At 45.2% G+C, this 24,311-nt stretch overlaps 1 protein-coding gene across 1 annotated transcript in view; it reads right to left on the bottom strand.

The window, feature by feature from the left end:
• SDHA (succinate dehydrogenase complex flavoprotein subunit A) overlaps positions 1 to 24,311 on the bottom strand; it is a 153,624-nt gene that overhangs the window by 78,816 nt on the left and 50,497 nt on the right. Inside the window, exons 4-8 of the mRNA XM_078640242.1 lie at positions 13,888 to 14,031; positions 10,121 to 10,285; positions 5,328 to 5,476; positions 4,535 to 4,659; positions 800 to 968 (exon numbers count right to left, since the gene is read on the bottom strand). Of these exons, the coding sequence (XP_078496368.1) occupies positions 800 to 968; positions 4,535 to 4,659; positions 5,328 to 5,476; positions 10,121 to 10,285; positions 13,888 to 14,031 (752 nt within the window). The remainder of the gene's footprint in view (positions 1 to 799; positions 969 to 4,534; positions 4,660 to 5,327; positions 5,477 to 10,120; positions 10,286 to 13,887; positions 14,032 to 24,311) is intronic.

The following is a 24,311-nucleotide window of genomic DNA, read 5'->3' as shown; positions in this document are numbered from 1 at the left end:
CGATGCTTCAGAACGATAGAGGAAGCGTGGGGTGGTTGGAGTGGGACCCGTTTGTGAGCAGATTGACTTACCAGATTCAGCATTATTACACTTGGATGCCAGATCCGATGCGTGCGCAGTGGATGCATTTCAGCAGACATGGGAAGGAATGCGCGCTTATGCTCCTCCCCCCCCCCCTTTGCGATGATCGAGTGAGTTTTGCTAAAAGTGAGGATGGAGAGGTGCCAGGTAGTAGTGCTAACACCGTTTTGGGTATCTCCGGTATGGTTCCCTTCAATAATTGAATTGGCTTGCGCAGCACCCTTCTCGACTCCGGCGCGAGCAGGTCTATTAATCAATGGAGAAGGAGAAGAACATACTTTGGTTCAGGACAGGAGATCAGGGAGAGGATCCATCCTAAAGTTCTGGTTCTTATGTGGAAATCAGTTCAAAGGGTTCGTCCTAAATACTTGACATGTCTCCAATGTGCAAAAATATATAGAGAAATCTGCTCAGCAACTGACCGTAAGCTAGCCTCGAAAAGACAGTAATGTAAGAGTTTGGCGGCAGGATGCTAAGAGTCGGCGTTGCACTGGGGAATGCACTGCTGTTTGACCTTTGTTACAGTCCTACTTTTACTCCCTTGAACCTTAAGGTAAAATACCATCTATGTAGTTTCGTGTCTTTCTATGTATTCAGTGGTTGACTGTTGCCATTTCATGTTTTATGCTCTATTTTGTTGTGCATCATGTAATCAACTTACTTTGATATTATTCATACATTTAGAAATATAAATTCCACTTAAAACTCTTCCACAAACCTTCCTTCGCGGATTTCCATTGTTATAGAACGGGAAACAACATCTCGCGAAGCCAGATCCTTTGCGACAGGGGCATATCTTTCCATGAAGCGCTCCCCCTCGCTGTTGACGAGCATGCCTCCTTCGCCGCGAGCTCCTTCAGTAATGAGACAGCCGGCACCATAGATACCTTTATGTGAGAGAGACACACGCTATGACCAGGTACATCAACTGTTGAATCAAGGCGATCTAATGATGTGCATTTACCAACTAAACCTTTAAGTGCTGCGGCCTTGGACAGCGAAGACGATGAGAGGCAGACAGTGCCCAACAAACAGATCCTTCCTCTGTGCCCTCTGTGGGCATCAGAGCTGCTGCCTCAGTTCCCTTCTCATATGTGGACATCCTCCGGACTGACAACTTGTGAACATGCGACACCCAGGAGTTAGGAACAGAATCAGGACTTTACAAGCAGCCTTAAAGGACAACTGGAGTCATGAGACACCGGAAGACAAAGTGTGCAGTACAGAGGACGAACGTGCAAGGAAAAACTGATCAGGGGAAATATTACGAGTTTAATTATTATCTACCTATTTCAATAGAAGGATTGACACAAAATGTCTCTACATTTTAGAAGATAACATTTTTGTAATTAAAAAACTGTTCAAAATGGTATTCGGCACAAAATGAACAGTTCTGCCTTGCGTGGCAGCAATAGAACACAATTCTATTTACAGTGCACTTCCACCATCCCAAAATAAAACAATTTGTTTAATACCTAAATAATATTGCACTCGGAAGTTGGAAACTCATTTAATACAAGTTGTATTCAATATAAACTGGCAATCTATGTAAAACACAACAAACTTTTCATGGCAATTACAAGTGACATTTATATCAAAATAAGTCTTTGCCTCTGGGCGTGCCATTTAACTTTTAAAAAGGAACTTGTGGAGCTCAGGTCTGGGTTTATTCAGACTACACAAAATAGGGAGGCAGCTGTTTTCAACTAGAAAAGTACAAGTGTCCCATTAGGAAGCACTGAGATTCAAAAGGTAAGATCTTAAAATTAAAGGACATGTCAAGAGTCTTTTAAACGCTATGTATCCACTAGAAGAACCCGAGGCCTTGAGAAGAACGCAATGTAAGCACGACTTTGCATGAAAAGTGAAACAAAGCCTTGAGAAGAACGCAATGTAAGCACGACTTTGCATGAAAAGTGAAACAAAGCGCGGTCATTAAAAAAAAGGGATTATCTTTTGCTCGTGGTTTGAATTACAAGTAGTAAAACAACTCACTTCCTAGTCCAACAATATAGGATATCAGAGGTAATTGGGTGGGCACAATATTTATAACATAACATTATCCATTTAATAACTTAATATATAGCAATGAACAGGTAAAGGATGATCAATGATCTGCTCACAGTGCCAGTAGCAGTGCTGCATTCTGTGAACAGCACTTTAGTAATTTTGGGTCTGTTTGAGCTTAGAACTAACAATACTTGGTACGAATGGACTTCTGCACAGCCTTGGCTAATCTGTGCTGCTCGATGCAGTGCTTCGTGTTTACCCCTTAGTGAGCTCGACAGATGTGCAAGACCACTCAAGATGGTCCCTTTTAATGCACGTTTCTGTTCAGATCAGAGCTGGGCTTTGGTGCTAGCGCAACCCAAGAAGGTGCTGTTGTAAGTGAGAGACACCGCCGGCCTCTCGACCCAAGCTCTGCAGGTACTGGTAGTAGTGGCAGGGGGTTTATACTCACCACAGACTGCCTACTGGCTCTCACCTTGAATGGTCCCTTCGCTCTCTGGAGCTCCTGCTCTCAACAGTCTGGGGGACATGAACTGCGCGTTTCTTTGCGTGTTTAACTGGTTTTGTGGGTTCGAGGATACCACAAATATGTGCTGACACAATGGTGAGCCCTCTTGTAATGAGGTGATGCTACCAATCTGGACATCCCAGGACCCAGGGAGACTGCTGCCCCCATTCACCCTTCAGAACTGTTCTCTCAGGTAGATGTGACCTGTCCCCAGGCCATTCCTTTATCTTAGTGCAGGTTTCTCCTGCCTGGTGAAATTCACCAATTCTACATTTCCACTCTTCTTACAATTTGTCCTGACTTTGGAGTCTTCACGCGAGACACACGTCTCTCACACGAGACTGTCCTCTCGAAGGACAGCGTGGAACGAAACCTGCACATTTGGTTACGAAAAGGTCAGAAAAGACTCTGGAAAGATTGCAGGACTTTTGAAAACTGCAACCCCACCTCAGCCAGCACTCGGTTCATCCCAGGTAATTAGATAAGCGTTAAGCTCATAAACCAGTATGAGAAGTAAGAGAGGACAGGGGCGGAACCTCGGCATAGTTGGTGCCTCCACCTGGGCTCGGCCTGGGTCTGAGCCGATGGACTCACCTCGCTGCTTTTAAACCCCTCCACATAGGGCGTCGAGGAGCCAGGAGAAGGGTCCTGGTGCAAAGGAGGAACGCACAAGGCCCAGATGACAGGAAGGCCTGCAGCCAGGACATTTCAAAAGAACCGTGGCTGCCAAGGAGTCGAGCACTGCCCCCGCTAAACTGCAGAAGACAAACCAGGGCAGCTGAGCAGCGCATGAACCTGCTCTATCACTGGCCCCTTTCCAGAGATACAGCTGTCTGAACGTGGTGTGCCCCTCCAAGGTACAGCCAGTGGTATGAAGGCCTTAGGACTTACTCCAAACAGGGTAAGGTCCAGGAAACTGGAAATGCCTCAAGGGCCCCCTAAACAGGCCCGATTATTCTGTCGCAATATGTGCAGGTACTAGATTATGCAACAGAAGTGAGAAATGCATAATTAAGGGGAAAATGCCAGAGCAAATGCAGTAAAATAGTACCATTTCAGTAGCCCTGCATAAACCCAGTCTGTTTAGTGAACACTTTAGTGTAGGTGCAATCACCAAAGCGTGAGTGGCTGCCCTGCAGTGCCTGGGGGGGAAGCTGATACCAGTTCTTACTGGCTGCTCCCACCCTCCGCTACATTTCCTGCTTTGATCGAGTAATTTAAACGTTTTAAAACAAAATGTAATTTAAATAAATATAGGCACTTTCCCAATCCACCCCCCTCATATCAATAGAAACGTTCTTCTTAAATAGAAGAAACTCTGAAGGCTAAGGGAAAGATTGAAGGTCCAGTGTGTTTATAGAGTGGAACACGTGTACAGTGTGCTTAGGTGATATGTGGGTCGAAATTAGTTTTATTGTTCATTGCCTACAGTTAACGCACAATACAAGAGAGATCCTTGTATGCTCCTTGAACAAAGTGGAAAGCACGGGTTTGTAACGCATTACAGACAGCAGGGTTTTGCTTTAAGGTTAAACACCAATGAAACCTTAGAGTAAAAGCCAGCTGAGGAATAAGCAGGTGATCAAATTACTGAAGCAAAACTACATTGGGGGGCAAAGGGGGGGTCAGAAGGATTAAATGGAGGGAACAATTCACCTGGTGCATAGATGATGTACAGCCTCAAAGGAAGGCCTCATACTATAGCTCTTTCCACAGTTAGAAATGTGAATAAATACCCAACATGGCAATGTCCTGAACAGACACATGTGGGATGCACATGACACTCACTGTGGGCAGTCACAACAGTGCGCTTGCAATGACCGATCACACAAGCCAACCACAATGTGGTTGAGTACGAGAAATGGGAAACGGTTCAAGTCTTTCGCGGTTTTATTTCGGTGCAGTTCTAAGATCACAGGGTGGGCTCTTGTTTACCTGTGGGATGGAACTGCACAAACTCCAAGTCCTGGCAGGGCAGCCCCGCCCGGGTGACCATGGCCATGCCATCCCCGGTGACAGTGTGAGCGGACGTGCAGCTGAAGTAGGTGCGCCCGTACCCCCTGCAAAACAACAAGCAAATCAGGCGTTGGTGCTCTGTGCCTTCTACCAAAATCACGAAGAATAACATTCATGTGTGTAAAAAAAGATGACATCTGTTCCCTTTGCAAGGCTCTCGTGTAATGGCACACAGTGTGTCTGACATGAAACTGGACAACATATAAAGCCTCTGTGAGGGGGCCAGACGAATCCTTAAGCATTACAGAACTACAACCCTAGGACCAGTAAACCTCCCAAAGAGGTCAGGGTATGTATGCACTATCATGTGTAGGTATGCGCACACGCACTGGCAGCTCTATAGCATGAATCTAGCCAGGCAGTAGTGAGCTCTGTGTGCATTAATAGAGGTATGGGCAACACAAAATTGTCTACATCTAGTGGAGGTTCCTATACGTGTAAATTTTACACAACACAATTACATAACAAAGATTAACAGTCTGGGGTATGAGCTACTGTTCTCAATGGCTTCGTTGATGTGACAGAACATGCTCGAATAAACATTATAATTACAAGAGAATACATGATTGCTTCCCCGTGAACATTCTCCCCACTTATCCATTAGACAAATTAAAAAAAAAAAAGAACAAAATAGAATAAATATTAAACAATATTTAAAACGATGCTCTGGCAAAGGAAGAGACACTCTGGAGAAAGTTTACGCGGCCCTTACCCCGTGGCTATGACCGTATTCTTGGCTCTGAAGCGGTGGATGGAGCCATCTTCCATGCAGAGCGCAATCACCCCGCAGCACGCGCCGTTCTCCATCAGCAGATCCAGAGCAAAGTACTCCACGAAATAGCTCGTGTCATATCTGAGAGACTGAAAAAGGGCAAAGGAATAAACTTGATATTCACATTTCTGGAGGCACCAATGACACGTGTCACCAGAGAAAGCTTCAACATTACAGAGTGTCCGTCAGCTGGTAGAACAGCTCGATAGGTTAGGGACAGTCAGGTGCATCCGTGAGCAACTCGAAGTTAACGGACTTGAAACCGGATGTGTCTGATATTTTACCTCTAAATTCAGAATGTATGGTAAGGATATATCCATACATCAGGTAATAGTATTAGAAAAGGCAAAAGTGAGGTGTTAAGCTAGAAACGTTCCATAGTCCCCTCCCCTCCCCCGGGCGAGAACTTCTCTAACCCTTCAGTGGTTGTTGGATAGCGCCAGCCTTTAGCTGGTGAGGGTTATAAACTGCGGCTATTGGAGAAGACGGCAGCACAGTAAAGGGACCACCAAGAAAGGAGTCTTAGCTCAACTAAAAACCTGCACATTTGCACAGAGGAAAAGGTTACTTCAAGTCCTGATTCTCCATCGGAGGGATCTTCATAAGAGCCATGAACACTAGAATCATTACCTGCTGTGTTCGAAGACCCCGGAAGCTTCAAGAATAGGTCTTACATTGCACCCTAGGTCATCAGAAAGGGTGAAGACTTCACGATTCTTTCTGAAAGCCTAGCCTAAGATTCATTTTCCAAATGCCAAAGTTTACAAACATGTGACAGTAAACCTTTTCTCAGACTACATTGCAGCACCTATGATGAAACCCTGCTGCGTCGTGAACAAGCATTTGCAATGTAATAGGTCTTGCATTGAGAGAGTTTAAGCTATTGGCAATATAATAGCTTAAACTCTCGCACATGCGAGACGGATTGCTTCACTAACACCCATGCAGCCCTTTCACATTCATAAAGGCCGCGCCCCCTTTAGACAAGCCACGTCTAAAGCAACGAGAGTGGCCGACATTAAAGTAAAACCGCAGCATGGGGGCTTTGAGAAAAAAAGCATCCGTTTGTCAAGTTGACGCTGATAATTCTGCTGCTTCAACAGCAGCGTTGAGCACCTGGTTGAAGAAATGGTGAGAGGTTTAGTTCATTCCAAAGTCTTCCCTGGGACATTCTGGCAGGTCATGAGAGGACGATTTCAGTCCATCCCATATTTCTCACCCATAACTGCAGAGGAGTGCTAGAAGCGTTTAGTGAAGGGGCCGTTGTACGGATGTATGACATTACAATGCATGCTTTTACATTGCATACCTTTACAACGCGGTTTTTACAACGCAAACCTTTACAACACATAGTGCTTTAGGGCGCTGGATAGTCAATGGTTTAATTTACTATTCAAACTCCAGTCCCCGTGGATAGTAGGGAAGGTGTTGGATAGTAAATTAAACTATTCCCTATCCTAGAGCGCCCCCCAGCGCAATGCGTTGTAATGGTTTGCCTTGTAAAAGTTGCGTCGTAAAGGCACTGCGTGGTAAAAGTTGCGTTGTAAAGGATGTTCCCCCCGTTGTACCAATAGTTTCATCTCGCAGGGTCCATCCTCTTGTCTCGTCGTCAGGTAGTGCAGAGGTTTCTGGTACTGAAGAGATTCTACATCTGACAGACAGTACCATGACAGACTCTGGATCTGGGTCACTTTTGATAAACTCCGGAGCTGGAGACGGAGACTTGTATTACTTCATAAGCCACGGCGCAGTCGTTTTCACTGCCAATGTCAAAAACATTTCTTCACCCAGGTCTCAGAAACCTGAAACCAATGAGAGAAGCGGCCTTGAAGTAGCACTTGGCTGCAGCGCTTCCATTATCATCCAACTCTGTTTAGCGTAATCGCCTCTCTAACCAACACATTGTGAAAGGTTGCACTATTACCCACTCCCGAGACTTTTGTTGGAGTGGCTGCAGGTGCGGTCCGAGTATACGACAAGGAGGAGTGTTTATCCATCGACAAGCATTAGGACGATGGAGGAGATGGTGATGTGAGTCTTCTATGCCTCTTTAGAGTCCAAGTTATACTTTGCCCCCTTCTAAGAGAAAAAGAATCTTGAGGGAGGCAATAAGGCTCATAAGGAGACACTAGAATCTTCCTCATTGAGGCACAGATGTCAAATAATACAGCATCCAAGGAGGACAAGGCAAATTAAATGATACACAATGAACTTTAAAAGGGTCGTCTTCAGCTGGTATTCTAAATGTTGAAGGCCACAAAGGTTGTAAAGAGGTCTCCACAGCAGGCGATTGTCAAAGCCCCTTTATGAACATTGGTGAAAACGTCACATTCTATCTTCCTTGCAACATCAAGAAAGACCTTGGTCAAAGAGAAATATTGCTCTGGGATGGGGTACCGCAGTTCTACCTAAACACTCAAAATTAGCCAACGATATGGATAATGCCATGATTGCAGAGACGGCTGAATTCAAGATAGAGGTTGTCCCGCAAAAAGTGGACTGTGTCTCAGGCGAAGTTTGTATTTCTCCATCAGTTGCGTTGTGCAGGAAAGCCTCTGCCATTGATGAACTTCCTGTCTAGTGATAGGATCTATTGCGATGTAAATTGTGTATCATGTACAAATACTTTCTTTGATTATGTTGCCGCTGAATAGTTGTGTTGCCTGTGATTGTACCACCACAGTGGTTTAATAAAAAGAAAAGAAAAAAAACACACCTTGGTTCTAACGGCACTGTCAAGGACTGCAACAGTGATGTCAAATGACTAGACAGAGCGCTAGACACATTAGCCACCTTGGATGCTTTGACGTCTCTGGTGACAATGTGTGCCTCGACGACTTTGAAGAATGGTGATGATGTAGTCGTAGTTTTGCTGCTGATACTTCTAAAATCAAGCATGTTGGTCGTGATGCACTCAATGGCAACACCATGGTCCTCAACATAAACAGGTCAGTTGATTGGGAGTATGGTAGAGTGGAGGTCTTCTCTTGCCTTCCTCATCTTTACGACGTCATGGGGCAAGCCTGAGGGGTCTGAAGGAGATCTGCCACTTTGCCAGTGGAACGGGAGTGCTCCCTGGAGGCCTTCTCTAGTCTGTTTCCTTACCCTTGGCCCTTAGGTCATTCAGTTTGCCTCGCCATCAAATGCGTTCTCTGTATTTAAGTTTCCTTTTGGCCACATTTTGAGAAATGTCACACTCTTGAGACAGAAGACGGCAGGCAACTCCACACAGATGTGTGGGACCGAAGTAGCTTCCTTCTTCCCATGAAGGCACTACACAGATGGCATTTTTGACAGAAAAAAATATCAGTAGTTCAAGCAATCAAACTAACACTGTAGATAGTTATGTTATGTTATGTTATGTACATTTATTACGCGCACAGCTGCTCCAGCGAAGGAGCGTCCCGGCGCCCGACAAGATAACAACATAACACAGCTAAAGTGGAAGACTAAAGGTACAGCAATTAAGTAAATAGGAAGGTCTTGACGGGCGGGAATTCCACTGGGCCGCAGCACGTACTCGAAATGAGCGACCGCCGGCACGGCTAAGTTTGAACCGGGGGACTACTGCAAGTTCAAGGTCCGACGAACGTAGAGGGCGGATCGGAACATAAGGAGACAAAAGTCCAAAACGATGTTGAGCAAAAGCAAGAAAATGAAGGTGTGAAAACACACATTCTGTTGCCAGGATCCCAGTCACATGCGCCGGAAAAAAGAACAGGCTGTGAGACAAATGGCAGCACAAGTGGGAGGTCCTGGAGCTTTCAAGGGACAGGATACAATTCCAACTCTTTCAATGTAGGTCTCTCAGGCTGGACATGTCCTCATTGATTATATATTACATGGCAGGGGTTTACCAAAGGTGCCTCAATGGAGTCCGAGAAAAGGTCCGCTTTCATACACTTTTAAAGTCTGGCATTTGGAAAACCTGGCTTAGGATAGACTTTCACAAATTGTTCAACCACATATGGATATGGTGTATGCGTTACCCTTTCTGATGAAAGAAGATCTCAAATAAGACATTCTGTTGAAAAAGTGTTCCAGGGTACCTATGCACAAGGGGGAATTTGTGTAACATTTATGGCGATGAATGAAGATTCCTCTCCCGTCACATTGAAAAAGAGTATTCTTTTAGCACTTTAAGTTTTAGTGCAGATAAATGTTCAGCATTTCTAGACGTTTCAACTGCTGACAGCTCATAAATCACTAAAGTCCAATACATCTGGGGAGTCTTGAAAGGTATGTTAATTATCAAGAAAAGCAATCCTCCTTTTTAGCCAACTCTGGGTGGATGCAGGTGTTCATCATGTAGTGATACAACTTGAGAAGAGTCTGAGTGATCTAAAGACAGTGTTGTGTAGAGTGAGGAAGGATTACAATTGTACACAATGTAACGTGAAACAAGATCAAGGTGCATGGCTCCTACAAGTAGATCCGTTTAGGGTCCGACATGTTTCAAACATTCAGTAATGTACTGACCATTAAAGCCTTGTTTCATGAAGGAGGCATGTGCACAAGGGGTCTGGCATCATTCAACCACTCGCCATGCTGCAGAAAGACTGACATTCAAGCTACACTACCTTGGAGGGAAGGTGCTTCCCTGGAACAATGGTTTGTTGCTTGACTCTGGTTATAGAAATGCAGGCAATAGACGAACATCTATGACATATTCAAGCCACGAGAAAACGACACGCGTCTCGGGAAACTATACTATAAAACCATCAAAACCTTACCCGGCCATACAAGGTGTGTAGCAGGGAGTGGCCTGTCCGGTCCGCCACGCAGCAGCACCGATGCGCCTGCCCTCCTTTGCCAAACTGGAGGCTCTGCCCTCCGAAGGCACGTTGATAGATCTTTCCTTCCTCCGTTCTGCTGAAGGGCATGCCATAGTTTTCCAGCTGGTAATCAGAAAGGAAACAGTCATTGTGGGTTCTATTTGAACATTAGTCATTCTCTGAGCTGGTGACTTTACTCACACTACAAGAGTACTGTGGCCTCAATCAGAGCTCCCGAGAGCCCTTGGCCAGAAGGAGCAGATGCACATTGCTGTGGTTGACTTTCTATTACCTATACTTAGCAACATATCAACAGACCGCGTGATCGCAAAGTGCGGGAGAGGCCTCGCGTACTCATACACAAACACTGATACCAGATGAGCTTTACACTAACATTGCAAACACATTTTGCGGCAATTCTCCCAGTGGTTTGAGATACCGGCTTTAGAAAAGTATGTCTGTCGAACTTTGAAGGATTGATCTTTTTATCTACAGATAAAGTGAATCCTTGGATCGTCCGAAGAATCAGGCCGACTAGGCGGTAGGAACATTTCCTCACACTAGCCAAAAACTCAAGGGAGCTCCAACACGGCCCAATTTAAGAAAAAACAAGTCACATCTTTAGATATCATAACATACCTGTGGGCTATCAAACCTACGCCCATCGAGTCCCCATCCCTTTCCATCTTGTATATAGATCTTACTGCAGTCAAACACCCAAAGTGAATCTTGTGCCACAGAGTTTAATTTCATAATGATTCAAAGTGTACGGCAGCTGCATTAATGTGCTGGAGTCCCCACACTACTGACGTAGCTACCATAAGCCTTATATCAATATTGTGGAATCCTCTCTGGATCAAGGTATCTGCTAAGAATCCCTCACAATGAGTCACATTGGGCCCCTGAAGGTGAGCCAGCACGGCACAATTACACCAATCTAGCTTGAGAGCTGCACAGCACCACCACCACCATGCTTACAATCCTTTCATTTATCTTGATATTGTTTGTGCAGAAGGTTTGGTGGAGTGATCTGGGTAGAGGGGTTTGCCGAGTCTCAAAAGGTTCTTTGTCCTTTCAGATTCACAAAAGGTAGTTCATATCACGGACACTGTCGAAACCAGCTTGAAAGTTTGGATACCCAACGTGGGCTACCTTTTTGGTAAGGTGAAATCCATCAAAAAAGAAAGTATCAAAAAAGAGACTTGTTGCAGTAACTAATTCAATTCATTTCAAATGTAGCTATTGACTGGCATTTCAGGAGCTGGGTATTTTTCTCAACAGTGTAAATATATAAACACTGATAAACACCTGGAGAATCACAAACTAAAATGCCATTCAAAGAAGGAAAAGTGAGAGAGAAGGAGCCCTATATTTTTCTTCCTGACTGGACAGCACAATGTACCTTTGTTATACAAGCTAACCACAAAAAAGGCAGGTCTAAGATCATTCAGCTTGAGTTTTAGTTGTTTAGGGATGCCACTAAAATGTTGCTGCTTCCATTTGTTTTCTTCAGTTTTTTGTGCTTGAATTAAAGGTGCAGGGTTTACAAGCATATTTTAAGTCTATTGTAATTTTATGCACTGTAGAGAATCTGGAAATATTAACATCACATTTGATCTTTTGGCAGTGATTAATTAGTTTGCCGATTGGTGAAATGACTGGTTCACGAGAATCTTGGCCAATATGTACTACCACATTTATCCGAAGCACAGTCAGGGTAAAGCCAATTGATAGATCAGCCCCCCTTTTCTAACAATTCAGAAATTGATATCAGGTCAACTGCCAAACATCCCAAGCTTTAAACACTTAATGTAAGGGCTGGATAGATGAGCGGCAATATATAGATACAAGCACGCTGGCTGCAGGACGCGTTCCGGACACGGCTCTTATGTTGCAATTGCTACTGAAACATGGTTTCTTGCTCTTTTTGAGAACCATTCTCCACCACGAGAGATTCTCATATTCATATAAGAATGGCCAATTTTCCCAGTTTTTGACATTGTTTTTAATCAAAGGCAAGATCTTCAGAAGCAATTTGCCCTGAAAAAGCCCATGTTTGGGCGAAACGCGTTGGCTGGTCTCATCATTTGCATACCAAGCACATCTGGAAATAAAAGACCAATAAAAGCACAAGGCTAACGTTGTATTATTGAATGTATATAACTGCTTGTATCTACATATTGCCTCTCATCTATCCAGCTCTTGCAATTATTTTTGTGGTCTACGGGCAGCCGACCACTTGAGGTGGGCAATACCCATTAATAATAAAGTGACTGGTTCAGGTGGTGCAGTCTCCTAAGACCCAGCTGCTTTGTTTTGTGCAAGTCTGTCACTTAATGCAAGGTGTAATGACAGGTACCTGTGAAAAAGAGTACCGTCACCATGCATAAGAATAGTTGTAAAAAACGGACACAAAACTCTACACATACCTACACCATTGATAGCTGCAAGGTGTCTCATTGCTGTGTGTGATACCTTCAGCGAATTCTGGCTTTTTACTCAACTGTGCTTTACTCCTGGGATTTTTAAGCACGTCTTTGCAATGTTAATAGCAACATTGGAAGTCTCAGTACAAAATGGGATGTCTGTAAAAAGGTCAGGACTGACTTAAAGGGAGACGTTTGCCTTGGGGACACTTGGCAGCTATGAATGTCCACACAACAGCAGCACCACATTGATGCAGGCAGTGCATGAAAGCAGCGTCAAGCATGTTTAAAGTATCAGATGCATGCTTAAAGCATCAAGTATCAGGTGCTTTAGAATGCAGGGCTACATATTAATCTGGAGTAATTCCAAATCTTCAAGGTTCCCAAGGTTATATGCTGCTGACATGGTTGACCACCCCAACAATGTCAGTATATTCAGTAAGAAGTAGGTCAATGTCCCCCAAATGTGTCCAGAAGTCTTTTTATTAAAGCACTCTAATATAGTACTTCCACTCGTTGACCCATTAATAGTCCTGCAAACCAGACAAAGACCCGACAGAGTGAGTGATTGGTAATGAATTGCGAGAGAGGGTCGGGTGTAAGTGACAGTGCAGTACATAGACTTCCTAGGCTTACAACCGTCTCACATAAGTCCACTGCACACATTGCCAAAGTGAAGAGACCAAATACCCAGCATTACTTCTGCTTTGAATTAAATATGCACTTTATAACAATCGCTACAACATTTTTTTTTTTTTAACTGTTTTTATCTATTTTGGGGGTTAGGCAACGGAATAAGCACTGATTTCAAAAGGTTTGGAAAACAGAGAAAATACCACAAAAATCCACAAAATATAAACACTGAAAACAGGACAGCCTAATGATATGGTATGATGGTGTTGGTGAACACCAAACACCTGCATGATTCCAGCACCAGAATTTACCAGGAACCAGTGAGTACAGCACAAGCCGCAGAAGGCCACGTCCTCTTTCAAGTATCAGTAAACGTTGTTAGATATCAATACTATATGCTGGCCCAATGAAGAGCATTTCTGAAACACTTAAACAGCATTACTAGTGTAAAAGATATAAGTGTTTCAGAAAGTGGAATGCACACAGCATCACTCACGCCACTTTCACATCAGTGCCAGCAGTCATATCATTAGACCAAGGTGACATAAAAGACGGGAATAAGTACTAGGTTCACTTTAATTGAAATACATTCTAATATTGGCAGCCGCCTGCCTTGCCAGATGTTCTGATTATATCATGAAGCTAGATATGCCAAGTTTATATCACCTCTATGACAGAGGCGGGTGCCTGCTCGGTCATGTAGTGGATGGCATCCTGGTCTCCCAGCCAATCCGAGCCCTTCACCGTGTCATAGAAGTGCCATCTCCAGTCATCGGATTCCATGTTCCCCAAAGCGGCGTTGATTCCACCCTGCAGGAGGATAGAGACAAACAAGTCAATTCCTACTTCGTGAAAAATACAAATATCTACCTCTGTAGCAGTCCTCTTTTTTTGCCAGCATTTGTAGAGCGCACAGCTACCTCCAACGGAAGTGTCCCGGCGCTGTCCGTATACCGCTTAGGAACCCTTCCTGGCTTTTCCATGTGAAATGTCCACTCCCGGGCAGCCCCAAGGTGGAGGCCAGGCATCCCAGCGCTTTTTGGGCCGTTGTGGAGATTAAGCAAGCTATTGCCCAGAGTCACAGAGTGGGACCCATGATTAGAATAGGCACCGAGGCGAGAATTATCAGGTCCGAGGAAATTGAGCCCAAGACCCGCCGAGGCGGGTATTGAACCCTGGTCCCAGGCCAGACTTCTGCATCAGGGTCTGCCGCTCTAACCATTTGAGCCACACTTCTCCACACTCTTTCTAGGTGTGTCCTAGACAGTTTAGCTTTCTCGCCACCTATAAAGTGAAGCATTTTATTGACTTTTTATTACTTTTACACCATTAACATTAATAGCATCCATTTGCAAAAGACAAAAAATTTACAAATTATAGGCATGTCAAGGCTGGACCAAAAGGACTAGCAAACTCTTGTTTATCTGCGTCTGCCTTCTGAAATCACCATACCAACTATTAGGATCGATCTATCTATAGATCTATCTAGACATATATATAAACACAGGCATAGATATATGCGCAGTACTCAAGCGCAATTCAAACATCCAAGAGGATTGCATGCGATGAGTTTGACTAAAATATTGAATGAAAACATTTAGTTTTAATCAAAATGTTAATTTCCAATTAGTCTGAAATTCCCTACTTATAACGAATGGCCTTAGTTTGTATCATTTAGGTTGAACTCGCATGTAATTTAATTTTTTCTTTAACTTGCATCCTTACTACCAGTATCCCTAATATTACTCTTTACGCTAATCCTTAACCTGAAGCCCAGCTCTAGCCCTCCCCCTGACCCCCATCTCTTGCCCCAGGCCTGGTATACACCCTTCCATTAAACCTACATTTGACCCTCACTCCAGGTATAAACCTAACAGTATCACTCACCCCAATGCTAATCCTCCTGGTAACCCTAAGTCAGAGACTAACCCACGCTATTAGTCTAATCTTATGCCTCATGCTAACACTCATGGTAACACTAACTCCGAGACGAAACCACACTATTAGCAGAATCTTATCCCTCACCAAAATGCTAACAGTAACTTTAGTTTGAGACTAACCCATGTTATTAGCCTAATCTTATTCCTCATCGTAATGCGAATGTTCATGGTAACCCAGAGTCTGAGACTAACCCATGCTATTAGCCAAACCTTATCCCTCACCCAAATACTAACTCTCAAGGTAACCCTAACTCAGAGACTGAACCACGCTATTGGCCGAATCTTATCCCTCACCCAAATGCTAACTGTAACCTTAGTCCGAAACTGACCCACGCTATTAGCCTGATCTTATGCCTCACCCAAATACTAACTCTCATGGTAACTTTAAGTCCGAGACGAACCCATGCTTCTACCCTAAACTTATTCCTCATCATAATGGGAACCCTCATGGTTACCCTAAGTCCAAAACTAAACCACACTATGGCCCAAACCTCATCACTTACCCTAATCCTTTCTCAAACCCTTATTTTAACTTTCAACGTACCCAATACTATAACTCTAAACCTTCTCCCTCACCCAAATGGTGACACTCAGACAGGCCTGTCCCCAAGCCTAAATAACACTATTCGCCTACTCGTATCCCTCATCCTGATGCCAACCCTCATGATCATCCCAAACCCGAGAACAACCCAGACTATTGGCCTAATCTTATCCCTTACCCTAATGCTTACCCTCACGGTACCACTGACCCCCAAGCCTAAACCATACTATGGCCCTAACCTCATCGCTCACCCTAAGCCGCTCTCACCCTCATTTTAACTGCAAACCTAACTAAAATTATAAATCCAATCTTATCCCTCGCCCCATTTCAGACACTCATGGCAACCCTGACCCCCAAACCTTTCTAAACCACGCCACTACCTGTATCTTGTGCCTCTCGCTCTACTGCTACCCACGCTACTATCCTAATCTCTCACCCTCACTTTCTCGATATTCCCAGCCAATATTGTAAACTTAACCGGATCTCTCACCCTTCCCCAAGATCCAACACTCACCTTAACTCTTCACCCAGCTGACACTGTAACCCTAACTTTATCCCCCAGGCTAATCCCAATCCTAATCCGCAAACAAACTTTATCTTTCACCCAAATCCTAACCAGTTACCTGTATTCAAACCTCTCCCCTCTCTTGAGCAGAATTACATGTACTTTGAACTGAATGATTTGAAATACTTGCCAGCTACCAGCCAAGTGCAATCAGCAATAAGTAACCAAACCACCTCGCGTAATGGGACTTTTCAAAAACTATCTGACAAGACACCAATGCCCTCCATGTTTTGTGGCCTAAGCCAGTGGTCCTCAACCTTGTGACTATGGACCCCCAGAAAAAAAATCATTCAAACAAATTCACAAATGAGGGCACATTTTATTTAATTTGCAAAGATGTTTAAATAAATAAAATAATTTAAACATGAAGGTTGGAGCTTTTCTAAATTTGCGGCCACTCATCCATACTATATTCTGTTTGATGCACCTGTGCTGCTCCCACAAATCAATCTAAGGACACTATTTAATTTTTAGTCTCGAATTTCAATTTCCTTCACACATACAGCACATTTAAAAATATTTAATTGCAAATTTAGCTACCTTATTTATATAAACTTTATGAAACTATTAATATTTAATTATTTAAGCTGTCACAGACCTCCTGAGAAGGCTTTTGTGGGCCCCCAGACCATGGGTTGGGTCCCGATGGCCTAAGCCCTTCATGGTCATCATTATGCTTCCAAAGGGGATAGGGGGATTCTAGAGACACTTTTAAAATCCTGGAGAGGTACAAGATGTTGAAAATGCTTGGATGTAGAGGCTGTATTGTCACTGTACTTCTGAAATGAGGGGCTCGGGATCGCAATCAGGGGGACACACTTAAAACTATCCCTGATGACTGAAGACACAAACTGTAGCTTAATAACGTCATACATCGCAGAAACGTGGTGGAGTGTGGACTACAAATGACAAAAGAAACGTGAAATACTTACATTTAGGGAGCTCAATGACTAATTACAGTAGTGTAGAGATGAAGGTCCACTCAGGAAGGTGTATTTCAAGATGCTTTATTCCATGAAGATAACATGTAGTAAGGTACAGGACATCATGTAGTTATGTGGTAGATCAAAGCCCACCAGGAGCTGCCTGACAGCTGCTCAGCCCATGACCAACTCTCTCTCAGCTCTCATTCCCAACATTCAAGGCATCATCAGACTCCAACATTCCAATGAGTCAGAGCACAGGCACTGGCTGAGCAGGGGTGGTAAAACCAATGTAAATGCAGGATACTACAAATAGGTTAGTATCACTGGTGAATCCCATAACAGATGGAAGAGAGACCCCTCCTGCCCACATCCTCTCTGGCACAGCCTATTCTCAGTCCCCCCTATCCGGTGTAGCATGGTCTTAGGATAATATACCCAGTGTGGGATCTTTAGTTGGATCATTCGGAATCGGATGCGTATTGCCACCTCCCGCGGGTCCTGTAAGGCTTTTGTCTATTCCTCGTCGTCTAGTTGGCCTAGGTAACTCTCCCATGATGTCTTTAACTCTCCCAGTGGGTCAGGAGAGTTGTTAAGGATTTTCTGATATATCAACGATCTTGCCCTTTCGGTCAGAGGGCCAGTCAGCCGTCGATCCTCCAGAGGGGATACTTCCTCCCCAACCACCCCTTCATGAATATGGCTCTTAAGGGAGTGTACCAGTTGGCGGTATTTCAATCACTCCCCTTGTCCCATTTTGTATTCCTGTTGTAGGGTGAGAAACACAATTTTTGCCTGTCTTCTCCATACATCCACCAATCTATCTAGGCCCAGCAATTTCCATTTGCTAAAGTTACACAGCTGATCGCTGTCCCGGAGTGGGGTCATCCTGGTTAATTTCCCTTCCCACCCCAGGAACTTCGTTGCTGCTCTTTACCACAGTGTGTGTGCAGTGGCAGGTCTCTCGTCATGCCCTTGCCGTATAGTAAGGGGAGATAGCCCTCGGTCCCATAAATGCTCCATCTACTCTGAAGGCTGGTTCAGCTCAATCACTGAATGCCCAGTCATTCAAGCTCACTAATTTGAAGGTCTATTCCTCAGCTCTAATATCCGGTACCACCAACGCCCCTTCATAGACTTCGTTTTGCAGTTTACTCAGGGCTATGCGAGGGGCGCTCCTGCCCCAGAGCAGTGACCTTAACTTGGCTTCGACTTTTTTGAAAGTATGGGTTGGGGATTTCATAAGGTGTATTTTGCATTGATTAGAGCAACAGCGGGAGCGCCATCATCTTAAACGGGGCTGCACGGCCCATTAACGTGAGTGGAAGTGATCGCCAACGGATCTACTCAGCTGCACTTCTGCATTCCGTTGGTAGAACTCCTGAGGATTCCTAGTCATGTATATCCACAGATGTTTGAAGCCATGTATCTCGACTGGCACCCTGCACCGATTCGTAAGCTCGGAAATAGCTCTCACCAGTGGAAATAGAGATTTGTCCCAATTAATGCAATATCCTGAGTAGTCCCTATAGATACGGGAGATCTGCAGCATTAAATCAATGGATTGCCTCGGCCTTCTGACGTACAACACGATGTTGTCTACATAAAAGGATATTCGTTCATCCTATTCACTTCCCACTGGATTATCCCATATCAGGGGGTTTTGCCGCACCCATGCCGCTAATGGCTCTAGGGCTAAGGAAAATAATAGAGACAGTGGGCAACCCGGCCTAGTTCCTTTATGGAGAGAGAATACCCGCGACACAGTAGCGTGGACTCGCACCCTTGCCAAAGGTTGGTGGTAGAGGAGCCTCACCCAACCGATAAAATTTGGTCCGAAACCCAGACGGTACAGGACGGCAAAGAGATAGTTCCATTCCACACCATCAAAAGCCATTCTGGCATCTAGGAACAACTGGACTGCCGGGTCATATGCATTTGCGGCCGTGTGGACAATGTCTTTATCTTTATATCTCGAAGGAACTCTGTTCAGTCAACCTCCGTTTTTCCAGATAAGGAGGTGTACAGTGACTCATAATATGTGGCGAAAGCGTCTGCTATTTCTTTGCCCATCTCTTGATTATGGCCTGCGCTGTCTACTATCTCTGGGACTCATTTGTTTTCCGTCCTTTTCTTGTCCAGGCATGCCAGGAGCCTATTAGCTTTATCCCCCACTTCAGTCTGTGTTGGTAAGCAAGCGCCTGTGTTCTGGCACTATCCTCCAGTAGGTCATAAAGTTCCCTCTGGAAAAGCCCCAGCTGGAGCTTCGTTTGAGTCATTCGCCCCTCCCTACACTACTTGGGTCTCCAAACTAAAAATGGCAGTCTCTAGGGCAAGGTACTGAAGCTTCTTCTCTTTTTTCAATGCCCCAATTTGGTCCTGAACCTGGCCCCTGATTGCTACTTTGAATGCTTCACAAGGAGTCACCCTCGAATTTACTGAGCCCACATTGTCTTCAAAGAATTGTTCAGTCCTTTCCTAATGGCAGATTTGAATTTTTGGTCTTTACGGTACCAAGAGTCAATTTGTGGGGGTAGGGTGTGGTCTCTCTGGGGGCCCTCCAGAACAACCACTACCGGATAATGGTTTGACACCCCTCATGCTTTATGTGTTGCTTTCTGAAATGCCCCCAAACCCTGGCCTGCATTAAGATGTAGTCTAGTCTGAAGAGGCCGATGTGTGTATGGTCCAATAAAGGGGTATTGGTGTCTCCATATGTCACTTCAGCCCACTGTCAGGAGGAAATCTTTCAGTGGACCCAGCCTCTGTCCCACCGCTGTTCCCCCTAGGACTTCCATCTCAGCTGAGACAATGTCATTCATGTCTCCCCAAAATATCAATCGGCCCTCTGGGAGTTCTATTAGTAGTGCACCTAATGCTTCCAGTGTGGCGATTTGGAGACCCGGTGGGGCATATATTGACCAAAGGTTCAGAGTCCGTCTCTCCTATTGGCCACTTATCACCACAAATCTCCCCAACGTTCCTGTCCGTGACTTATTCTGGGAAAAATTGAGCATTGCCCTGCATAGTGTTCCGGCTCCTCTGGAACTGGACGTGAAGCCTGCGTGCGCAAGCAATGTATATCCGAAACTGTTCAGTGCCTTACACTGATTTCCAAGGAGATGTGTCTCTTGTAGAAGTACAACATCGGGGGAGTGTTTTTAAATGAATTGCAGTACCATTGTCTTTTTTAACCCACTATTAGAGCCACTGACATTCCAGGACCATTTCTTTACTGATTTCCAAGAGGCTTCAGGAATCCCCATGATGTAGGGTTGTCTTCCCTCTTCCATCCCTCCCCACCTCGTTGTAAACTCTCTTTTGGAGGACTCGGCTTCTTGGGTGGTACTTGTTCCTCTTAAACCATCCCTGAGCCATTAACTTACCATTGGAAACGCTATGATAAAACAGTGTCCCCCAACTGGTCCCCCCCTCCCTAGCTAAATAGGCTGTGCATATCCCAACTTGCCAACCTGCAGAGTGCCTGTCGCCCAATCACTAAGATACACCTAACAAAGTAAGGGGAGACTCGGCCACTTCAGATTATCAACTAGTACAGTTCCTTGTGTCAAACCCATTTGTAAACAGTATTGTTGTGCAGTGCCTTTACCATCAAATAATACCAGACTCCCACCCCCTCTATTGATGTTGTTTACAGTTCCAATGACATTTCACCATCACCAGCCATGGGCTCCCTTCAAACCGGATTGTCTGAGTCCTCAACTTACATTGCTCCTATCGGTGTCAGGCCCCGCCGCATGTACCCCCTCTGCCAAAGCCTTGGTTGGTGGTGCGGCCACCCCTCCAGCAGTTACCATGCCTCATCCAGGGAGGTAAAGTGCCAAGTTTTGCCCTCCACTATTATTCTGAGTTTGGCTGGAAAGAGCATCATGTATTTGATTTTCCGCTCTCGAAGTTCCCTCTTCACTGCCTCGAAGCTCCTCCATTGCACCTGCAGGGTAAAGTCAGGAAAGAACCAGAACTGGGTATTTTCAAAATCTATGTTACCATTTGCTCTGGTTGCTTGCAGCATGGCGTCACGGTCACAATAGTTAAACATCTTTGCAATTATTGTCCTTTGAGGTGCCCCTGGTTTGGGTGGGGGCACTGGGGCCCACTGTGCTCTCTTGATGGAAAATAATTTGGACAGTCTCTTGGCTTGCAGGGTGTTCACTATAAGTTCTTCCAGGAAGATGTCAACGCTAGAGCCCTCTGCCCCCTCTGGGATCCCTACCACTCTAATGTTATTTCTTCTTGCTCTCCCTCCTGGTCCTCGAGTTTGGCTGCAATGGTCAGGGTCCGCTTGGTTAGAGTTTGCACTTGTGCCTCCAGGCATTTTGTCATGTTTTGGAGCTAGGCAATACAAGTCTCAGCTGTCGTGACCTTCTCCCTCAGCTTTGACAGGTCTGTTCTGATCAGGTTGACCTCAATGGTCACTGTGGATATTTTTGGTTCCAAAGTGCCCTTCAAGTCTCTTATGGCTGCCATGATGGCTCCCAAGGATGGCTCTGCTGATCCCTCTCCCGCCACCTGTGGAGGTTTTGGAATCGCATAGTTGTCCATTTTGTTTGTCTGGAGGGCTCCCGGCCCCTTGGGTTTCACCATCACATTGTTGGATTCAGATTGTATTGGATTCTCTTTCCCCACCTTATGAATGTTGGAGACAACAGGACCTGGTCGTAAGCAGTTAAGGGTCAGCTGTGTTATTGGGAGGTGGGGGGGAGGTGAGATACAGCAGTCACCCTCACTCACTTTAAGGGGTCTTCCTTCCCTGTGACCCAAATGTCTCAATTAGTTTTTTAATGTAAACGCCTGCTGCTCCGGGTGCCGCCAACCCCCGCTAGAGACCGGGTCCTGTGTCTCTACTGCTCTGCCTGCTTTACAAGCCGGGTTTATAATGACCTACTGATTTTGCTGAGTCCCGGGGGTCTTGTTCCACTCCTTTGGTAGTCCCTGATGTGGCTGCGCCCCTCCCATCCCAGGGGTGGGTGGAAGGAGAGGACAAGAGGTTTTTCGCTGGTTATCAGCCCGTTCCCAGCACAGCCTGGGGTTTCCATGGATGCGACTGTGTCTGGAGATCAGATACTTGTGCAGAGTACAGCCCCCCCAGGCCTATTCAAATCTGGGTTCGCCGCTGCAGCCAGGTCATTTCCTACACTGCACTCCCGTGTGAAGTTGGCAAGATGGTTCTGCTGACCTTTTCTCTGCTGCGAAGGGTGCTGCGTTAGTCAGCACAGCCACCAGCAGAATCAGCCACACCCCTCAGTCTGGCTGCGGGTTCCGGCGAGTCGTGCAGGTCTATGCAATCCATCCCAGGGTGCTGGAGGTCCCACCTCTACTGTTCTCGCTGGCCCAGAGTATCGGCACGGTCGGGGTTGGTACAACTCCCTGGGGTAGCCAACTGGTGCGTGGGACTTTGTCAATGTAGTCAGCGGCAGCCCTCGCTCAGTCACTCAGCCTTTTGCGCTGGTTATCCACCGCCTCAGTCTGCTCTCTGGGCCCTCAGGTGTGGGCCCTTCCTAAGCAGGCTCCAAACATTAGATATGCCAGGTACAATTGGCGGTGCTTGGAGCACATTCCAACCTAGGTTTAGGCAGTCACTGGCGGGCAAAAGGCTCATGCTCTGGTGATAAGGCCTTGAGAGAAGGTTAAGTGAGCGGTGCCCGAGTAGTTTTAAAAGCCCCCAATGATTTGTGAATCCAGTGCCCTAGAAAGTGCTCCAATAAGGCCCACTGGAGAGGGCACTGAAGTCATGGGAAAGCAGGGAGATCGAGGATGAGGGAGTCATTCGGCAGCAGGGTGAAGAGCACGCTCCTTCGTGCTATTATTTCCTCATCTCCTTCAATGCAGAGTGTACAGTGCTCCAACTTCTTTGGGTGAGGCCCACACTTCAAATATATAGCAACATACAAAGGAAGGCCCCATCTGCCCTTTTCTAGGCCGGTTCTCCCTACCACAGCTTCTTCATGTACCCGACTGGAACATCTCAGTGCACCAAATCTATTTAAGTGCATATGCAAGAACAGTCTGCATAGGTCAGCTTGGTTTCTTCTGCTTCACATGTTTTTGACATGATATCGGCTAAAGAAAATTCCTAATAATTAAAACCAGCAGCAATAAACGGACGGTGCTGCACCAGAGAAACTGGTTATAGAGGACTCAATAGTCAGAAACAGAATCTGTGAAATTAGTCCTCCTTGTAAGCTGGATCTGTTTGGTCATCAAAGCGCCGGACGAGGTATATGTTGATGAATCCTATAGAGTGCAGAGTTGAGGAGATACAAGAACCCTGCCATATTTCACAATCTTACAAAAGGGTTCCAAAACGTCCTTGGCCAAGAGATGGTTTCCACACAGTCACTAGTGGTCTTTCAGGTAAGAAGTGAAAATGTGGTATATTGTAAGGGGGAACAGTAATATTCCCACCACCAGAACTTCTAAAGAGGCTTTTGAATCATTAAGAGTGACTGATATTGAGGTGATAAATATTCAAGGGCAGAGGAATGTAAAGTTTATTACAGACTGATCTAGGATTCTGGAGAGGAGTAGGATCAAGGTTGCTTTTAATAATAGATGTAACCCGACCAGATATCAATAATGAAGAAAATAAATCTTCTTCAAGTGAAGTACTAACAACTCCGGGAAGCAGAACAGCGATATCTTGTGCGTAACTTTTTAGTACAGAGTCTGGTATGAGGTATTTGAACTACAAGGAAGGGTGGTGAAAGAGTGTGTGTTAGGACCTGGAGATCAAGCTTTTTGAATGATGCTCGTTTAGTTCGGTCTCTTACAGATAAACTGGAAATCTCAAGACCTTTCAAGCGTGGTGAGAGTTCTTAATGGATTAATCATTTACTGTGGAAAGATGTTGGCAATAGCTGGAGAGTTAGGATTTGCTGAAAGAAGGGTTCAGTCTGCACAGTGCTTTATGATCTGAAACACAGTCCTAGACCAGTTGGTAGCCGCCTTGATCTCAGAAAAATAAGCTGTGTGTTTTTTACTTTTATCTTTGAGGACTAAATGTCTTGTTTACAATCCTTTCAGATCAAACAACCTGCCAATTTAGAGTGTACAAAATACAGAATTCAAACAAACTACAAACCATGTAGGCTTGGTGCAGC

Source organism: Lissotriton helveticus, chromosome 4_2, assembly GCF_964261635.1.
Source record: "Lissotriton helveticus chromosome 4_2, aLisHel1.1, whole genome shotgun sequence".
Lineage (NCBI taxonomy): Eukaryota > Metazoa > Chordata > Amphibia > Caudata > Salamandridae > Lissotriton > Lissotriton helveticus.
The sequence above is the reverse complement of the archived record's forward strand: the minus strand, read 5'-3'. Positions and strand labels throughout refer to the sequence as shown.